At 37.3% G+C, this 18,243-nt stretch overlaps 3 protein-coding genes across 11 annotated transcripts; 1 reads left to right on the forward strand and 2 right to left on the reverse strand.

Moving 5' to 3' along the window:
- Positions 1-517: 517 nt before the first annotated feature.
- On the forward strand, positions 518-3,789 carry LOC137736862 (protein NEOXANTHIN-DEFICIENT 1). Of its 8 annotated transcripts, XM_088682633.1 has the most exons (13): positions 523-788; positions 885-954; positions 1,115-1,173; positions 1,272-1,419; positions 1,507-1,590; positions 2,018-2,081; positions 2,285-2,331; positions 2,456-2,510; positions 2,606-2,644; positions 2,753-2,921; positions 3,043-3,103; positions 3,200-3,256; positions 3,388-3,789. In XM_088682633.1, exons 4-13 carry the CDS (start codon positions 1,361-1,363, stop codon positions 3,641-3,643), a joined length of 891 nt encoding a protein of 296 aa, XP_088538759.1. In that variant the 5' UTR covers positions 523-788; positions 885-954; positions 1,115-1,173; positions 1,272-1,360; the 3' UTR covers positions 3,644-3,789. The 8 variants fall into 8 exon arrangements, with proteins under 8 accessions (XP_088538757.1, XP_088538758.1, XP_088538759.1 ...); XM_088682631.1 differs by lacking the exon at positions 1,115-1,173 and having other exon boundaries at positions 518-788; positions 1,336-1,419; XM_088682632.1 differs by lacking the exon at positions 1,115-1,173 and having other exon boundaries at positions 518-788; positions 888-954; positions 1,336-1,419.
- Positions 2,716-6,851, reverse strand: LOC137736861 (serine carboxypeptidase-like 45). 2 transcript variants are annotated; one of them, XR_015954819.1, is made up of 11 exons: positions 6,397-6,759; positions 6,182-6,283; positions 6,008-6,103; positions 5,422-5,514; positions 5,216-5,289; positions 4,860-5,141; positions 4,635-4,759; positions 4,437-4,529; positions 4,231-4,348; positions 3,794-4,129; positions 2,716-3,695 (listed from the first exon to the last, which is right to left on the reverse strand). XR_015954819.1 is itself a non-coding variant. In XM_068476162.2 (10 exons), exons 1-10 carry the CDS (start codon positions 6,650-6,652, stop codon positions 3,980-3,982), a joined length of 1,389 nt encoding a protein of 462 aa, XP_068332263.2. In that variant the 5' UTR covers positions 6,653-6,851; the 3' UTR covers positions 3,780-3,979. The 2 variants fall into 2 exon arrangements, 1 of the variants encoding a protein (XP_068332263.2); XM_068476162.2 differs by lacking the exon at positions 2,716-3,695 and having other exon boundaries at positions 3,780-4,129; positions 6,397-6,851.
- Positions 6,852-12,362: 5,511 nt separating this feature from the next.
- LOC137737348 (coiled-coil domain-containing protein SCD2) lies at positions 12,363-17,814 on the reverse strand. The gene is made up of 17 exons (XM_068476796.2): positions 17,178-17,814; positions 16,521-16,693; positions 15,995-16,070; positions 15,818-15,859; positions 15,663-15,725; positions 15,522-15,571; positions 15,410-15,437; positions 15,131-15,205; positions 14,767-14,877; positions 14,621-14,681; positions 14,186-14,305; positions 13,950-14,071; positions 13,677-13,746; positions 13,526-13,567; positions 13,370-13,410; positions 12,837-12,963; positions 12,363-12,704 (listed from the first exon to the last, which is right to left on the reverse strand). Exons 1-17 carry the CDS (start codon positions 17,541-17,543, stop codon positions 12,583-12,585), a joined length of 1,689 nt encoding a protein of 562 aa, XP_068332897.2. The 5' UTR covers positions 17,544-17,814; the 3' UTR covers positions 12,363-12,582.
- Positions 17,815-18,243: the final 429 nt, after the last annotated feature.

Consider the following 18,243-nt stretch of genomic DNA (forward strand, 5'->3'; position numbering starts at 1 on the left):
TCTCTCCCTTTTCTCCTTGCTCATGAGTCCATCCTTGAATTTTATTATTATTTTTAATTATTTAACGGATGACAATGACTCTTCAAATTTAAAAAGACCATAGTTTTGATTGTTTTACATCATCTCTCTCTCTCTCTCTCTCGGAGATGCTTTAGAATACGAGTTAAAGTTTGTTGGATACGATCTAGCTTAATATATAAAAGAAAATAAAAATGATACTTTGAGACTAAGAATAAATATATAGTGATATTGGGATCCAGGATATCTGCTTAGAGACCAGCCTAAAGGATTAATTAGTGGAAAGTACAAAACCCACCTCCAAGGCTCCTTCTATATCTATATGATTGTATCATCTCATCAGTTTTGGTTTTCCATGTCGCTGAACGTTGATGGTATTGGTGCTGGTATTGCCCATGTTATTGGTATTGGTAAATGGGAGGGTGGTTGTTATTTATTTTCAGTTGGCGCCAAATAAAACCTGTGGTGGGTTTGGATAAAGTACTCCTAGTCCTATCCACATCCACTCCTCTCCCATTCCTAGAGTCCTACTACGGCTATTTGTGTCTCAGCACAGCCAGCCAATCCCTGTCTTTCTATCCGTTTTGGTTTTACTTCTCTCACCTCCTTGAATTCTTCCTCTCTCTCTCTCTCTCTCTCTCTCTCTCTCTCTCTCTCTCTCATCATTTTTTCTTCCGGGTTTCTACCTCTCTTTCTTTTCTCGGCCAGTTAACTTTAGGAGCTGAGTTTTGTTGTGTGCAGCTTTCCTTGGTTGGTTTCGTTTCGTTGAGGTGAGCTTTGCTTGTTTGCGTTCCTTTTTTTTCCAACTTAGCTGTGCTCTTGATCTTCACAATGCATGTATTAATGTATTGAATATTGTGCACAAGGAGAGAACGGGCGTGCGGAAATCATTTCTCTTTTGACGATGCCTGATATCCAATCTCACAATTGTTCCTAGTAAGTATAAAACATCAATTAATTATTTAGTGTCCGCCACCCTTACAGTACGAGAGAAACTTAACGACACCTGAGATGTCACGGTGGCGGCCAATCATGTATTGCCGTGACTTTTCCTCGCTTCAATGTGTGATTGACTCAGAATACGATGGCATCCTAGGTGCATGGAAGTTCTTTCTACAATTCAAGATTGTGTTTGCTAGTATTTAACAAAACAGGGCAAGTGATCATTGTAATTTGTAACTGCATGGGGTGGCACCACCACCATGAGATGATTAGGGACTTTGCTTCTGATAAATGATGCACTTTTTGTTTAGGGATTTCCTGGACACAGCTTCAATGACTTGATTTTGGCATCTTCAAATTTGCTTCTGGTAAAAGCACTTTCTTGAAGTCATTCAAGTTCATGGATGTCGGAGAAACAAAATGTTCCTATGGAAAGCCTCCATGGATATTCAGAGGCAGGTAAGTGTCCAACAACTTCAGTTTGTTTTGCTCTCTGTTCTCAATCATGACAAATGACTCTGCTGATTGCCCGGTTTTTCTGATCAGCGCGTTGTATCAGCTCCACCTTGTCAAAGCAACAACTGTTCGAGCATGCATCCCGAAAGAGTTCAGACTAGTTGAAGCATTTGGGTAAATGTACTATTAATTGTTGTTTAAATGATGGCTTTTTAAGCAAAATGGTCCTCAAAGGAATACATCTCCTCACTTTGGTCCATGCAAATGAAAATCGATAGAAGTTGTCCCCGAGTTTGTTGATCCTAAGTCATTTTGGTCATTCTGTGAAATAACTGTCAATATCATTGTTAAGTGGAGGGTTGGTTTCGCGTGACAATTTAACAAGGATATTGACAGATTTTTCGTGATTACAGTGGACAAACTCAAGGACCACTTTTATCAATTTTCATTGTCGAGACCAAAGTAAGGAGTTATACCAATCTTGAGACCAGCTTTGATAAAAAGCCTTAAATGATTGAGCGATAAAGAAGAATAAGGTTGATAGGATTCGGGATGGTCAAAGAATCCGATCACCAAATATGTGTTTGATTACACTTTACAGGTACACTCTTGGTGGCTTCTTTCTTGCCAACTACGATGACAGTCCAGTTGGAATCTTTGATGAGGTTCATATCTTCTGCATAATCATCACCTTACAAAGTCATACTTTTTCGGGCCTCGATACAGAAAGCTAATGAACAAGTTTTTGTTCACTACTTTTGTTTATCGCAGGAGTAATCCATGTTTGCTTTAGCAAAATATAGATAGGAATTCGTCTGAAGTTTCTTCAACCACTCACTAACAAGACTGTTTATGTTCTCCCTCTCAGCTCGTTGTGATCGCTGGACTTGTTTGGAGCCCTCCAACATCTTGCGCGTATGTTTCCTCAACCCTTTCTTTCTTCGTAATAAGCCGAAGAGCATGTAATCTTTAGGAGAGACTTGTTCTGGACTCTAAACCCTAAATCATAAGCATTTTTACTTGTTTTTTTGTCAAACAGCTGGGCAGCTAAGGTGCTTGTGAATAGTGATGAAGCTTGTGACCATGGACGAAAGGTGTGAGGCTGCATAAGGCACTCTGCCGCAGAGCTTGTCAAGGTTTCTTATTTTTTGTATGTAGTTCTTATGTTGGTCGCAGTCCCCTCTTGCAGGAAGTAGGGCTTCCAAGTCAAGTTGCGAGGTTTTCGAAGGTGTGATTTTCATTTGAATTATTAGCATTTTTTTGCAGCTTGCATATGGTGAACTCTTCCTCCCTAAGGTGGACTACGGCTAACGAAATTTATTTCTGTACAAAACAGAGGATTACAGCAGTTTCAAGGCAACCAAAGAGCAAAAACATTGGATTTCTTAATGTAATTGGTAGCAGTGCTGCTTTCTGTGATCCAAGAGAATGTATGGGAGTTCAAGTGACCGAAATCAAGGCTTCATCGGTTAAAGATTCCTTTAATTTCAACCTTACCACTTTCGGTAAGTTGGTTAATCCAAATATCTCATCTCACTAGTATACGTTTGATGTTTTTCTTCTGTGGTTTCATCCTTTGGCGTGGTTCAACCATCGATATTCTAATTGCGAGTTGGACGATGGCAGTGCCTGAATCCAGTGCTGGGTGGAGGGGGCCGGCGATCAAATTGTCACTTCCGAGTTTTAGGTAAGTTTCTCCCTTTGTGTGTTGTGCACATAATTATCTATGCTATTAGAGTGTATCTTTTTCCCTAATATACTTCCTTCTGTTGTGAAATTGTAGCGGCGGCACAGAATATTATCCCAACCTTCTCAAGTACTCTTGCCGGATTGAGTGCAGGTTTTCTTTTAGTTTGAGTTGCTTTTTTATGTTCATCAAGCTTCATAAATGTTAAAACTCGCATGCTTCCATCGTTTTCTACCTAACTCAAGTGTTAATTATTAGTTTGCTACCTGATCGATTTGTAATAGGGTACGAGCAGTGCATCCAGCACAAGTATCAGGACCATCTCCGATGCCAAAGACCGAGACAAGACAATCATCAGAAATCCATACTAGCGATACAAAGAACCACGCAACTGAAGAACTCGTGGATAACGGCAAGAACCTCTGTGAAGCTGTGATGTTATCAAAGCCTGTATTGGCATTGGAGTTCAGTTGTATGAAAATGCAGGTTGAAGCTCCAGTTGTAGTTTCCAACTGCAGGAACTCTTTAGCAACCTCTTGATCTTGTGTTCTTGTGTTGAGTTACATAATATTCCAACTAATCTTTTGGAGTGCTGTAATTTATATTTTTAATATCTAACAGATCAATTGTTTGAAAGTATTATAAAAAATAAAATAAATAAAATGGAAACTTGGGATTTTACAAAAGCACCTTCTTTCTTTCCTTTTTTTCCTTGAGATGTTTACAAAATTCTTCTACTTTCCACAGCATGGACAAACCCATGTAACCTGTTACAAATAACAAACAAATGCAATTTTTTTCATGCTCAGATGACTAAACCTTTGCAACCAAACTTCTTATAATCTCAATCCGGCGACAATGTAACTTATCAGTAGATCAGAACACTTCTGGCAGAGGCCGGCCCTTCAAAAACGACTTGAACAGCACGAGTGATCTCTCAGGCTGCGAGAATGGCGCTTCGTGTGATGCTCCTCTAACGGTGGCAAAAGAAAGAATATTACCGTAAACTTGAGTCCATCCACCAACCTGCAGGTGATAAAAACATGAAACATGCATTCATCGCGTTACAATTTATGACAGAAGCAACCAAAAATTCTTAGATTTTAGTAATCTTGTAGTAAATTCACCTGTTGTCCTTCAAACCAGACTCTATAAGGCACAGTGGTGTTTAGTCTTAACTGCTCTGCAAGTCCATGAACTAATGTTCGACTTCCAGTCAACGGGATAACAGAATCTTGGTCGCCGCTGAAAGTTTAAAACTTGAAAGTTTAGTCCACTGCAATAACATTTAAGATGAAACACAATGGTTTGATGCTGTCTAAAATTCTTCTACCTGTAAACTAAGACCGGTATTCCTGCTTTGATAAGTTTGCCTACGATTGTGATCGTTGGTATCTCCACATCCAGCACCTGATAATCCAGTACGCTGCCATAACACACAAGATATTTTCATAAGCAAAACTGTTGACATGAACACTACTTTGAGGCGCATTCGAATTTTTTTAAATGTACATCTTCAGAAGAGAATTACTTGCTGCAAACTGCCCACTGTCGAACTCCAACAAGACGAGCATGAAGCGCCTTCTGAACGTCTGGCCTGTTCAAATAATTAACTACTTCATCCTCAACACACACATCTATTGAATCAGCAACTTGCTGCCAAAACGAACAAGTTCAATTAATTAGAAGATGGATACGAACTTCGTGAAACCAAACCAAAATTTCACGCTACAATGGAGCAATAGAGGGTATTCACCTGAGGAAGGAGGGCTTTGGATTGGGAAAACACAGATGATATACAAACATCAAGGGTGACATCATACTTGTCAACAAATTTACTGGTTTCTCTGCTCACTTGGCTCATCACCCTCGAACAAATAGGCGAAACTGAGCCTCTGTAATATTCACTCACAAACCGCGAGTAGTTGCAAACGGAACTGAACATTTTGTAAGTTGAATCCGATATCAATCCATGAGACCAGAAGAACTCAGCTCTTGAATTGAAGTCAGTTGCATATTCTAGGACTGGATTACCCAACTGCAATGAAAACGAAAAATTTAAACCAAAATCTAGACGGCGAAAGCTGGTAACTTCGAGATTTTATTACTCACAGCAATTCCTTTCAAATTGAAGTGATGTTCCTTGAACTGGAGCATGAGTTCTGCTAGCTGAGGAACAAAGTGACCTACAAATAAATACATAAAATCAGTTCCTCCATTTCTTGTTGGGGTATTTCGTTAGAAGTCGAAAATATTTTCAACATTAGGATCGAGTTAATCAACATCGAGAAATAATCAAAAGTGACAAGTTGATATACCAGCATAGCTTTCTCCAGTAATATACAAGCTTCTATTTCTGTATTGCGGGAATTTTTCAAACCACTTCTGCAAGAACAGAAGATTGTCCCTGGCTGTAGATAACAAGGACAAAATTCAGAAATCACACATAGCCTGTAAAGGAGAACTTTTTGTCAACCACAAGGATGATTACAAAACACCATCACACATGGCATATCTGTAAAGTGAATTTTTCGAAATTAAAAAAAAAAATGAAATTAGTGCAAACCCCAGCATGAAATATTCTTTTGAATATTTGGTGTAAAAAGGAAATTAAAAGATTTCATGTGGATCTTTTGAAATTAAAAGAATACTTTCTTCGTCTTTGGGAAATGAACAAAGGAAGATGATAGGAAGACAAGTTGACCTGAATGTTGGGTGCAGAAGATAATTTTTTTTCTTTTTTCCTTGCTTAGCAAGATTTTCTGCTTGCTGAGAAAATTTGGAAGAAATTTGGAAGACGGAATGTAGATAAAGATTTAGGACCCGTCTTATAACCATTTCGATTTTAGTTTTAATTTTGTGAAGGAAAAATAGAAAACCAAATTTGAAATTGGTGAGTCATGCCTGTGATATGATCGGCTACAGCCTCATAAAAAGAAGTATCCGTTGAGTAAGAGAACCCCACTCCAATTGGTGTCTCCAGGTACAGCATGTTTGCTTCTGCAAATCAGTGAGCATGTTAGCAATCTGCACCGTTGGATTGTTTCGAAAAACCGCATTGACGAAAAAAGATCTCACCTCTATTCCAGCTATGCTCATTTCGAACCAAGACTTCTCCTTTAGGCCTAAACGGTCCGTTCTCAGAGAATGCTCCGACTCCAAGGGAAGAACAACCAGGACCTGGAAAAATCACAACCCATAAAAAACACAGAAGTAAAACCTCATTTTTTTAAAAACCCAGGTGGTAAAAAGTAAAAAGATGGAAAATTTAATGGTGGGTAAGAAATGGGGACCTCCATTGAGCCAGAGGACAAGAGGCTTGGAAGCTGGATCTATTTCTGCTTCAGCAAAATAGTAAAACAGAGCTTTCTGTTTTTTCGCATCAACGGTCACATAGCCAGAATACTGCTGGAACCCGACGGGGGGCTGACCCGGCAACCCGGTAATTCTGTCGAGCAGAGAAGGAGAAGCTTCTGCTTCAATGGAGGAAGAAGTTATGTGGAAGAGAATTAGAGTGAGTACAATGGTGTTCCATGGTAGGGAAATCATGGGTTGAGTGAGTGGGAGGAGAGAGCAAAGAGCCCAGAGAGAAGGAAGGAAAGAGAGAGTGGACGGAGGTCAGCTGGGCTGCAATGTTGGCCGGAGTGGGGGCTCTATATAAAGATTAAGGCCTGATTTGGTACTAGCAGCTGATTCTGAAAAAAATTAATATAAAAAAAAACTGGAAGTTATTTTTGTGTTTGATAAACATTCGGTTTCAGTTTTTTTTTCATAGTTTTATGTGAAAAAAAGCCAAAAACAAGAAGCTGCAAAATCCAGCTTTGAAAAATCGGTTTTTTTTCGCATCTGTTTTACATAAAAGTTTACCAAACATTATAATATTGCTTTTTTTTTTTTTCAAAAGAACTTTTACAAAAAAGTTTAACAAATACGCTGCTGCTTTATTTCACAACTGCTTATTCTCACAATACAACAGAAGCAGTTTTTTTTTAAAGCACAAAAATACCAAACCAGCATAAATAAGAGGAGATATCTTGTTTTTGTAATTATTATTGTTTGAACTGTTGTCCTTTCAAAGACTTGGGCCTGAAACAGAGATGTGTGTGATCATGTGAGGAGGAGACCCTTGGTGTGAATTCACCGAATTGGTCATTTTGGGGTCACAACTCACAAAAGAAAGTCTTTGGTTCGACTGGTGCACCGCGTCATCCGTCAATTTCAATATTTAGTACTTTACTTTTTTTTATTCGTTTAATTATTTTATGAAACTGACTGTCAATGTAAAATGTGACTTAGTATTTAGTCGATGAAATTGACAAAAAAGTTAAATTAATGCAATTCAGAAATCACGTGATATAAAATGTAAAAATTAAATCTCATAGCTCATTTTGCAAATAACTCTTAAACCTTGTAGTGGAAATTGCAGTGAATCCAAAACTGAATTAAATAAATCTTTTCTATATAGAAATGAAAAGGAGCCATACGCATGGCATTACTCAAGAGTTGAAGGTGACAACCAACCAGAGTGTAATTAATAATTATGTCTCCACGGAAATGCACTACAACTTTCTAAACTTCTAAGAAATAGTGAGGGTTGAAATGAGTGATGATTTAGGAGGTCAATGCCAATAGTAAAGACTTATCGCATCTTGATTCATGGGCTACGATTTGGATAAAAAAAAAAAAAAAAAGCCATTGTGCATTGATGATTTTAACATTAATCATATTTCAATCTATATTTGTCCATATTGAAGATTTTTAATGTAATCCAATTTACATTTGATCAATTCTCTAAAAGCATACAAACATATGAACGACTAATCTTAATACAACATTTAATCTTTCAACTTATTTAGTTATCCTAATAAATTATATAAGATTGTATTTGCACGTGGGCTGTACAGCACTCAGCCGCAGCTGGCTAACCTCCTTTTTTCCACGGTAGATGGTTCCGTGTGAAGTAGGACAAAACAACAAAACATACTCCGTTATATGTCTTGTTTGCTTCTTCTCAGCCATCGAGCTCGACTTAAGGTAAGGTCTCAATCTTTGCTCGTGACAACTTGGAAACTGGTCCAACTTATTATCCGTTTTATTTTTCCGCACAAATTAAACCCTAGTTAATCCGCATGCAAATTTTTGTTTTTATGGTCGCCAAACAAAATATACTTACTTGTTGGCTGTTGCAGCAGCTAGCATCTCTGCAATATTTAGGTCACTTTTGAAGAAAAAGAAAATAGGGTTTCAATGAAAAGTGCCTGTGCTCAACTTTGGTTGGGAAATGTGCCTAAGAATGGAAGTGGAGCCATGAGCAATGAGCAATGAGCATTCTGTGAGTCTTCAAATGGAAGCAAAGGTTTACCTTAATGGGTTTCTTTCTTTCGATTATATTTTAGTTGTTTACAGGTGGAAAAGCTGGCCAACTTTCTGAGTCGATATTGTCTATTTTTTGTTTCTTGTATTGGCCTAGAGTCTAGACACGCATGGTTAGAACCCATAAATTTTGGTTTCATATTCGATTAGGGTTTCTGTGTGCGGACAAGTAAATGACAATGGATTGAGTTTTTCCATTTCTTATTTAAAACCCTTCAAAGTTTCAGTTTACATGATTCTAATACTAAGAAAAGGTAGTTTGTAGATGTATACAAGTCGTTGGTAGTCAGTTTGTCTCAGCAATACATGTATACATGTAGAGAATTCCTAAAGCCTATTACGAGAATTTCTTCTCTAGCAAGTAACCCAATATTTATTATATGATATTGTTTTTTTTATCAACATATTGCCCTAAACTTAAGCCTATTACAAGGATCTTGTATCCAACAACTCAACCTTTTATTTGTACAATCAATAGGTGTTAGATTTTATCATAAAAGACCTAGGTAATATTAAAAGTTGAATCAGTTTTTATATTGTAATTTATTTAGTTAATACTCACAATATTTGGCCTAGACACACATTTTAGAACCCATAAATGTTGGTTTTCACATTTGAATTGGTTTTCTGTGCGTGGACAAGTGAATGACAATGGATTTAGATTTTGGCCTCTTTACTCCATTTCTTTTTATTTATTTAAACCCATTCAAAGTTTCAGTTAATTGTGAAACCCTAAAGAAAAATTAGTTAAATTTGTAAAAGTCAGACCAGCTTTTAACTTGACAAAATGGATGAATTATTGGGTCAGGTGATAACTAGAAGGAAAAAAAAAAAAAAAAAAAGAAGATCGATGCGTTGAAAATCTCTCTCTCTCTCTCTCTCTCTCTCTCTCTCTCTCATGAGTGTTTGTGTGGTGATGATGGGGTCAAGAGGCAATGATTTTCACTCGAGCACGTTGGAGAAAATATTTGCGGTTGAATACGCCTGCAGGCAAAACATGCTATGTAATGTGACATTTAATTTTTGAATAATGTGAAGACTAAATTTATAGGTAAGATTTTAAAAACTAAAGAATATGGAAGTTGATGATTGATTTATTATTTACACGTTGATAAATGTGCTTATTATTATTGGTGACACGTCATTTAGTTTGTAAATTTAGTCTTTAAATTTGATCCCTCTAATATTACCCTTAAATTTTTTTTTTTTACCAACCCTAGATCACTCGTTTTGTAGACACAAAAGGCAAACCCTACCAAAAGCCACTGCCTTGCCGCCCGCCCACAGCATGTCTCTACATTTTCATCTTGGAAACCTCCTCCCCCCACCCACCACGTTTGCCTTTTCTTTTCTTGCGGTCCCATCTCAAGCTCAACTACCTTCCAATGCAATTGTGGAGAGAAAAGTATGAGAGTTCCAACTCCAAGCCTCTTAACCAAGCATAATCTAATCCAGTGTAATGATTTCAGTGTAATAATTATGAGGAAAACCATGATAGATATGTCCATTTGTAGGCTAATCTTTAAATTTGAAGGTGAGTTTACACTTTATCCTTCTAGTTTTGGATTAATGACAATTGTGATCATATTGTTTAATGATGCTTTTTCTAAACCCAATCAATGATATAATATTTGAAGAAACGAAACTTGCATATCTACAGTAGCAATATGAACCATTTAAGCAACGGGATGATAAGAAAAAGGATTCAGATAAGCATATTATAGCTCAACACTTTTTTGTACAAAATACAAGGATTGTGGTCAAATAAACTATCGGTTCCATTTTTCAAAACTTTCCATGCATTTCAATATTTGCTATGAACATGTTTATCAGTTAAACTTTTTATTCAAACAAGCAAAAACACGACCTAATATAAAACTCCAGCTAACAAAACAAATTCCATAAATTATATATGGACCATTTTTTCCTTGTACGGACATCAAAGATAATATGTAGACTAATAGAAATCTTTATGAGCAAGAAAATAAGAACCTTTCCAAAGAAAGCATTAACTTTATAGATATAACGTGATGAACATTAACTCATGTGACATTAATTTGTTGTTCATGTAAGTTAATATTAAGTTGATTAAATGCTCAAAAAAAGTATCGACTTAATAGTTTGAAAGATTGATAGGCCCAGGGTAGATCAATTTGTAATTTCAGGGTTGTTTTTTTGCTAATTTTTGTAAGGCAATGCATTGTTACATACTCTAAATCACAGATATGCAAATATAATTAATCACCATAAACTTTAATTATAAAAGAGGAAGATTCTAAATGATGTAAAACATGTAGGGTTGTGTGTGCAATGTGTGTAGGGTTCATAGATTAGGGTTTATAATAATCCTAAATTAGCAAAGAAGGGACCCATTGCACAAAATGGGAAGGGGAAAAACCGATAGGGAAGGGGAATTGGGTCAAAATTACCTTTAGAATTCCAGTGTCTTTACTCTTACTTTCTTTCGTATGTATGCGCACCTTTTCACCAAAAGAATGCTTTGTTTTCTTTCTCTTTTCTTTTTACTGGGGTGGGGGGTGGGGGGTGGGACTGGGGAGTCCACCAAGAAGGCCATGGCCCCAATGGGGGGCACTACTTACTATCATATTCAAGTGCACATGCTGCCTATCCTCCTAAGTGCCATCCAATCCTCCACAATACAAAACAAATTGTACACATCTCTCTCTCTCTCTCTCTCTCTCTCTCTCTCTCTCTCTCTCTCTCTCTCTCTCCTTTGTTAATTTGGTCCCAGTTGGTTGATCAGTTGCCCATACTCTTGTGGTAAGCTTATGTTATGACCCCCCCCCCCCCCCCCCGGTGGGCACTTGCAATATTTTAGTTACAGTGGCCAGCGGCTTCAGCAAAACTTGCAGAGCGTGCTAAGTGCCATGGACCGCGTGACAGACAGTCCAGTGAGTGAGAGAGAGATTAGGAATATTTATTATCCTTCAACGGCCATTTTACGACGTTCCATCTGTGAGAGGACAAAACCATTTTCCTAATGTTATTCTTTCTCAAGACCCATAAATGAAGTGAATCATAAATCATGTAAACAAGTATTTCACTATAAGCACTGCAGGTCTTGTGTGGAAAATATGATTCATAAAGCTAAAATTTTTTAGTCCAGATTACCTAATCATGTGACACGTTTAACCACTTAATATCAACAAGCGTATTGCCATATTATCGACTTAGATTACATAATTGTCGATATAAGTTGTTTGCACATTTCACTATTCACAAACATTATTTTGACAAATAATAGAATAATTACAATAAATTATTTTTAAATTGCAAGATGAGAGATTCAAACTTTGTTGTACAAAATGAAGGACACTGCAGCACTTGGCCATTCGTACATATTACCATTATTACTTGGTCCAGGTTTCATCTCATAATTCTGAGAAGGGGTGGTTGTGGGAAAAAGATATCCATAGTCAGCAGAAAGAGCCGTTGAAAGATAAGAGTGGACTTTTCCGTATTCTTCAAAACCACATACACAAACATACACAGAAGCATCGGAATGGACGACAGGAGTCATTGTTATACCTACCATATAATGGCATGAAAATGGTTGGTGGATAACTGAATGCCGCAAGGTAGAAAAACCAACAACAACAGTAGATGGTGATACTCCGATCAGCTCCTATGCGTTCAGAATTCAGAGTAGGAACTTAATTGGGTGGAATTAAAAGAAGAAAATTTTAATGAAAAGCTTTTAATACTGTTCGCTTTAACGAAAAACCACATTTTTACACTAAAAAATCAATCATGATACTATTCACTTTATCTTTTATTTTGTCCTTATCGTTAAAACTCAAAGATTTCAAATCATTTTCATTAGTTTTCCTTTAAAAGAAACGTAAATGGCGTACTAAAATTTCGATTTGTACAAAAAAAGGAACTCTTTGATCGTGATTCGTGACTATGTATATAGAGGCATTACAAGGGAGGAACTCACTTCTCATGTGTATCAAGCAGAAGCTCAGATGAAAATTGCTACAACAAAACCAGTTAACACAAATAAAAGAAGTAAACATAAAATAGCTTGCAATAGCTTATACATCAAACAGATCTTTACTTCCAGAGTTTCAAGCACAGGTTTTTCACCGTGGAGCAGATTTCTGTGCAACAGACACGGAAGAGTCTTGATCAATTGCCTTGCGGGATTCTTCCCACAGCCGGCTCTCAATTCCCAACTTCCTGAGTTCCATCAACCCTTCCTCAACTGATCAAAAACACGGGTATAAACAAAACCCCATAACGCTGTAATACTGAATCTCAAAAAGAATGCAATAGTTTTGTGTGCAAGGACCGAGTGAAACGTAAAATTTTGAGGAAAAAAATAAACAAAACTTACCATCGACAGCATCATGTGAAGACGGTGCATGCCCACTGCGGTTAATCCAAAACTGAACTCTTTCTTTGGCAATGTCCTCCTCTATACCAAGAACTTTGGCTCTTCTCCAAAAATAAGTAAGCCATGCCTGTGACAGTTGAATATGCTTAATATCATTACATTAACAATAATTAATATCATGTCCTTGTGAAAAATGATTTGTAACAAAGAAACGCATAGACAAGTATGTTTATTAGACCAAAAATGAAATGACTAATAAGTTTGAAGATTATGACAAGTAATTACCTCAACTTTTTTTATTGAGTTGCTATAAATCAAATGTATGTGGCAGTTGATTAACAAGCTGGTATATTTCTATGGATAGAAACCATATTATTACGTTGAATATTAGCCACAAAGGTAGGTCAAAATAGCATCAGTTAAATAGAATTTCAGCAATTGAAGTGTACATGTAATTACGTAAATGCGTATATGGAAAGAACGATTTTGTATGAATGGGACACAAATACGTAAAAAGAATGGAAATTTCAGACCTCCTTAAAAAGAACATCCTCTGACTCCTCGGGACTCAATTCTGCAAGAAACCATTAAGTTAGTAACAGTACTAAATTTTATTTGTTTATTTTCAAATATGGCAAACTATGGATCACCCAAAAGACCTGATATATAAAAAAATAAAAAATGCATACCAATAGCCTCCGTAAACTTTGGATCAGCAGGTGATTTGATATCTGAAAATACCCGTATGGGTCAAAAGACAGTAGGAAATTTAGATGATAACAAATAACAGAAGAAAAGCCAACCAGCCAAGCCAACATGATATAAAAACACAATGCATACCCGAGAATGATAATCGAACAGAGTTTGGACGCCGTTGTTGAGCCAATGCAAGCACAATTTCATCCTCAACCTTCGTTGAACAAAACATCATATATTAGTGAGAAAAAGAAAAAACAACAGATTACAGAAAGAAAAACACTGAAGCAACCTAATACAGACTGTAAAAAGAGACCAATGTTAATCTAGCATGGTGAGTCTGAGTCGGAGAATAACAAAAAAACAAAAAAAACAGTATGAGAACAAAATAAGACAGGCAATGCATCAGAAGTGCACCTTCAAGGAAGCAAGCTCCTTCAACCCCATTTCAACTGCAAGCATACTCTCAATGTTTCCTTCTCCAGTAAGATCATCCAAGTCTTGCAACAGTTTGTTTCTCTTCTCAAGACCACCATTACCTGTTCAATGTAAGACGAATTAGAGCATGCCATAACTACAATGAACTACTCTTGTCACGGAACCGAACAATACAAAAATATATACTAAACAAAAAACTCTGCAGTGATGATTACTAGCTTTTTCCCAAAGTTCCTCCTTAGCCCTTTGTCCTGCAGAAATGACGACCTCAAATGGGAGAGGAGCTAATGATGACCAGTATTCGTACTTAGCAACTGCAATATCTGCACATATACCTACAAGGCACAACAGAGATTGAGTAAAATTGAGTCATATGAAGGGTGGGCATCATGAAACCCTATTATGCTGGTAACAGCTCTGACTACTTAAGAGATTGCCCTCTTTTTATTATCTCGTACAAGTTTTCATTTTCATTACCAAATTTAGTTTATTTTCTATAACATAAAATGCAAGCAAAGGCAAACAAAAGCAGATATCAATGGGTAATTAATTGTCAGAATTAACGTAAAAAGAAAATAAAAACATATAAATGTATCATGAGTTCCTAGCTAAATGCTAGAAATTACGACATAGCATATCATGTAGAATACCAAGCTTTGCAGCTAAACCCCAATTGCGTGCAAGCCAACACCTCTTGAGGACTACTTCTTCCTGAAATATGGATATACTAAATAATCAGTCCCCAGATGGCTTACTAATATGCTCTATCAAGTGCTTATACTATGTGTATACATACCATTTCTTCCTGAGTCAATATCATTCTTTGTGTCATTGACCGTAGAGATTTCACTTCAGATTCAGCTCCATGGAGTTGTCTCATAACAACTGCACTCGCTTCTTTTGCTTTCTGATCCAAGCAATTAAGTTAAAGACAAATATTAAAAGATGTTGCAGTAGTAGCAATAGAAAATTCCTCAAAGATCCAATGTAGAATAAATTATACTCTCAAAATACTAATTAAAGCACTTTCCCGAGTACTGTTTCCTAAAGTTATATATTTGTATATTGAATCTATATATTTAAAATTTTGTTATGCTTCAGACTTGAATTTAGAAACTCTTTTTGGCAGACTGACAATGACCTAATGGTAGCATGCTTACCTCAACTTCAGACTGAAGGGATGCAACCTCCTTTTCGGCCCCATCTTTTGATTGTTTTGCATCTTTTAGTGCAACCTATAACAATAAAAAGCCTCTTTAGCTTTATTTGTTTTGTTTTCTCTAAAACCAATTCATGTGAATTCTGGTTTAGCAAACTCCAGATTAAAGTTAGATAAAAACAAAAAATTTCAACCAAGAGAGTCACCTATGAACAAATTTAAGTAGGTTTGACTTGTAATTAGGTGGGGCAAACATAAAACATTCAAGTTTCCTAATTACCTCTTTTTGCCGCAAGGCAGCTTCCTTTCTGCAAAGCAACGAGAAAAAATGTCATTAAAGGAAAATGAGAATGAAAAAGGCAGACGTGAAGGTTATGTGAACTTTAGTACACCTGCTCAAGAATTTAGCATCCAAAGACATGCCTTCTCCAAATGCAGCAACCTGAAGACTCACAAACATATAGTCAACTTTGTATTTAATAAAAGCACACTCTCAGACATTATGCAGCTGATTATTGTATTATAGAACTTACCTGTTTTTCAAGTTCTCTAATTCTAGCCTCTGTCTCATCGCATTTCTCTTCTTCATGTCTAAGCTGTAAGATAAATTTCATAGCGGAATCAGTCAGAGATAAGGTCGATTAAACTAATTACTTATTTAAGAAAAGGAAAGGATGACTTATGGCACCTTATCAAGAATATTCTCATTCTCTTCTTGTAGCATTTCAAGCTGCATTTTAAACAGTGAATAAATACCAATAGGAAATAGAAAATAATACCATATTTATCTAAAGTAGTATAAAAATGGCACATATTCAGATGTTAGGGGCAAATAAACTGAAATAGATGCAATTCATTGGCATACTTCATCACGGAGTGCAGAAGCATCACGTTGATCTCCTGGATCTTTTGATTTGTAATTTCCTATTTCTGATAAGAATCTGCAATTTGTGCACATCCATTAGCTTCACTTGTTGTATTATTCAACCAAATTGACTGTCCCACAGGCATAGAAGCGAACACAGAAATCTATTTAAAGTAAGAAATAAGTTGCAAAGATTGGCATACACACATAAAGTATTAATTTTTTAGTCAGCCTGTTCACGTGTAATGATCCCCCAATCACAAAAGCCCATAGGAAGTTCAGTTTTCCGTCCTTGTTTAGGGTTATATCAACCATAAAAATGACATTGTTAGCAAGATACTAATCGGATTCCTTACATAGTATGTATACATTTGAAATCCCGAAAGAGAATGATAGTCAAAACCAAGGTAAACTATGATATGAGCAAGACATTGACAGAATTCAAAAAAATTATCCCTTTACTGTATTCCTAAACCTCTGAAACATTTCAACTATATAAATGACATCAGAGAGAAGATTTTTTTACCGATTCTCTTTTTTGCTATTAGTGATGGGAGGGTCCAGTGGTGGCATGGAAGTTGCTGTCCTCGGTGTTCTATTGGGTGGTACCAATGGAGGTGCCGCACGAAGAGACATTGCTGGCCTTCCTGTTGATGTTGAGCGAACCTGTGGAGTTTCGTCTAAAGAGGTCCGAGCTAACTAATTAAAACATCCAAACATTCAATTAGCCATCTGCATTGAAGCCTGAACCTCCCCATCCATTCACAATACCATTCATAGACACACACACACACACATTCCTTGCTAAATACAAAAAAGTAAATTTCTACTAATCTAAGCCGTGTATGAACAAATCTAGACGTCTTAGTTTCCGGTCAACTCACTCAGTCAATCAAACTTTCCACTCACTGGTCTAAATCCCCACAAAAGGCAGCCTTTTTCAAACAGAAGACGGCAGAATTTCACAAAACTCATAATATATTAGACTACACAGAGCAACGTACAACCAGAATTCAAATACAACGAGCAACTAAATCCACGTCCAGTTCCCTTCCGCTCAAATTCAAGCACGGTCTGATTGCATTTCGACGAATTCATTCAACCACTCAGTACTCACAACCGGCAAATTTCAAATTCCAAAATCTCAATAAAATTTCATAATTGGGAAAGTTCAGAGATTTACCGCGGGCGAAGGCGATCTAGTAGTGGACCTCAAAGACGGAAGCGCAGGCTTAGCACCGGGACTGTTAGCATTCCTGGAAAGAGAGAGCGGTGGGGGAGCACTGTACCGGAATCCTAGATCATCATCTTCGTCGTCGTCGTCGTCGGCGGTCTGCGAGGCCATGACCTGAGCGAGGCGCTGGGCCGCGGCCTTGGCGGCAAAGTTCTGAGTGCGTTTGATGTTGGAAACTCCGCTGGCGGAGGAGGACCGCGCGTGGTGGCCACGAACCGGCGACATTGCCGGAGATGTAGCTCCGCCGACAGTGGCGGTGGACTCGCTCGTCCACTGGCGGGCGTAGACAGGGCTGTCGGTTCCCCTCCGGTCCATGGAGCGGTAGTTAGTCAGTCAGTTAGTTAGAGGCAATGGGAGGCCTAGATCGTCGTGCGGGAGGTAGGGGTGGAGTGGACACCAAGGCTCCAAGGTCGGAGCTTTTTTCAGCTGGAGACTGAAGAGAGTGCGGTGGGGTGAGAGGTATTTGGGTCTTTGGATTGGAGACCGCTGTCTGTAAAATCTACTATACGTTAGTCAGACGTTGCATTACGTCACGTGTACTCTGTAAGGGTAAATTGAAGGTGTAAACGTAGTTTATGCTCTGACTGATTTTGTAAAAGTAGAGTGATAATTTTGGTAAAAGTCAAACAAAATGTCGGATCAGGATCCTCTTCTAATCTAAGGATGAGGATGCTCGTGATCAAGAGATGTGGGCTGTTGAATTGAAGATCCTCGTGATTAAGAAATGTGGATTGTTGGATGAAAATCCAACGATTATAATTATTATAACTTTAAAGAGACCTTCCTATTTGTAGCCGTTAGATTTTCATCTAACAATCCATATCTCTTGGTCATGAGGATCCTCATTCTTAGATTAGGAGAGGATCGTCATCCCAAAATGTCACCTAAACAAAGGACGATGATATATACGCATCTATTTTTAATTCTTACACATTATTTTTAATTTTTAAATGTCTAATCAAAAAAATTAAAAACATCAATGCCTTGCCAATTTACTATCTTAATTCCACTTTAC

This window comes from Pyrus communis, chromosome 13 (genome assembly GCF_041283825.1).
Source record: "Pyrus communis isolate YQ-2024b chromosome 13, ASM4128382v1, whole genome shotgun sequence".
In the NCBI taxonomy this organism is placed as follows: domain Eukaryota; kingdom Viridiplantae; phylum Streptophyta; class Magnoliopsida; order Rosales; family Rosaceae; genus Pyrus; species Pyrus communis.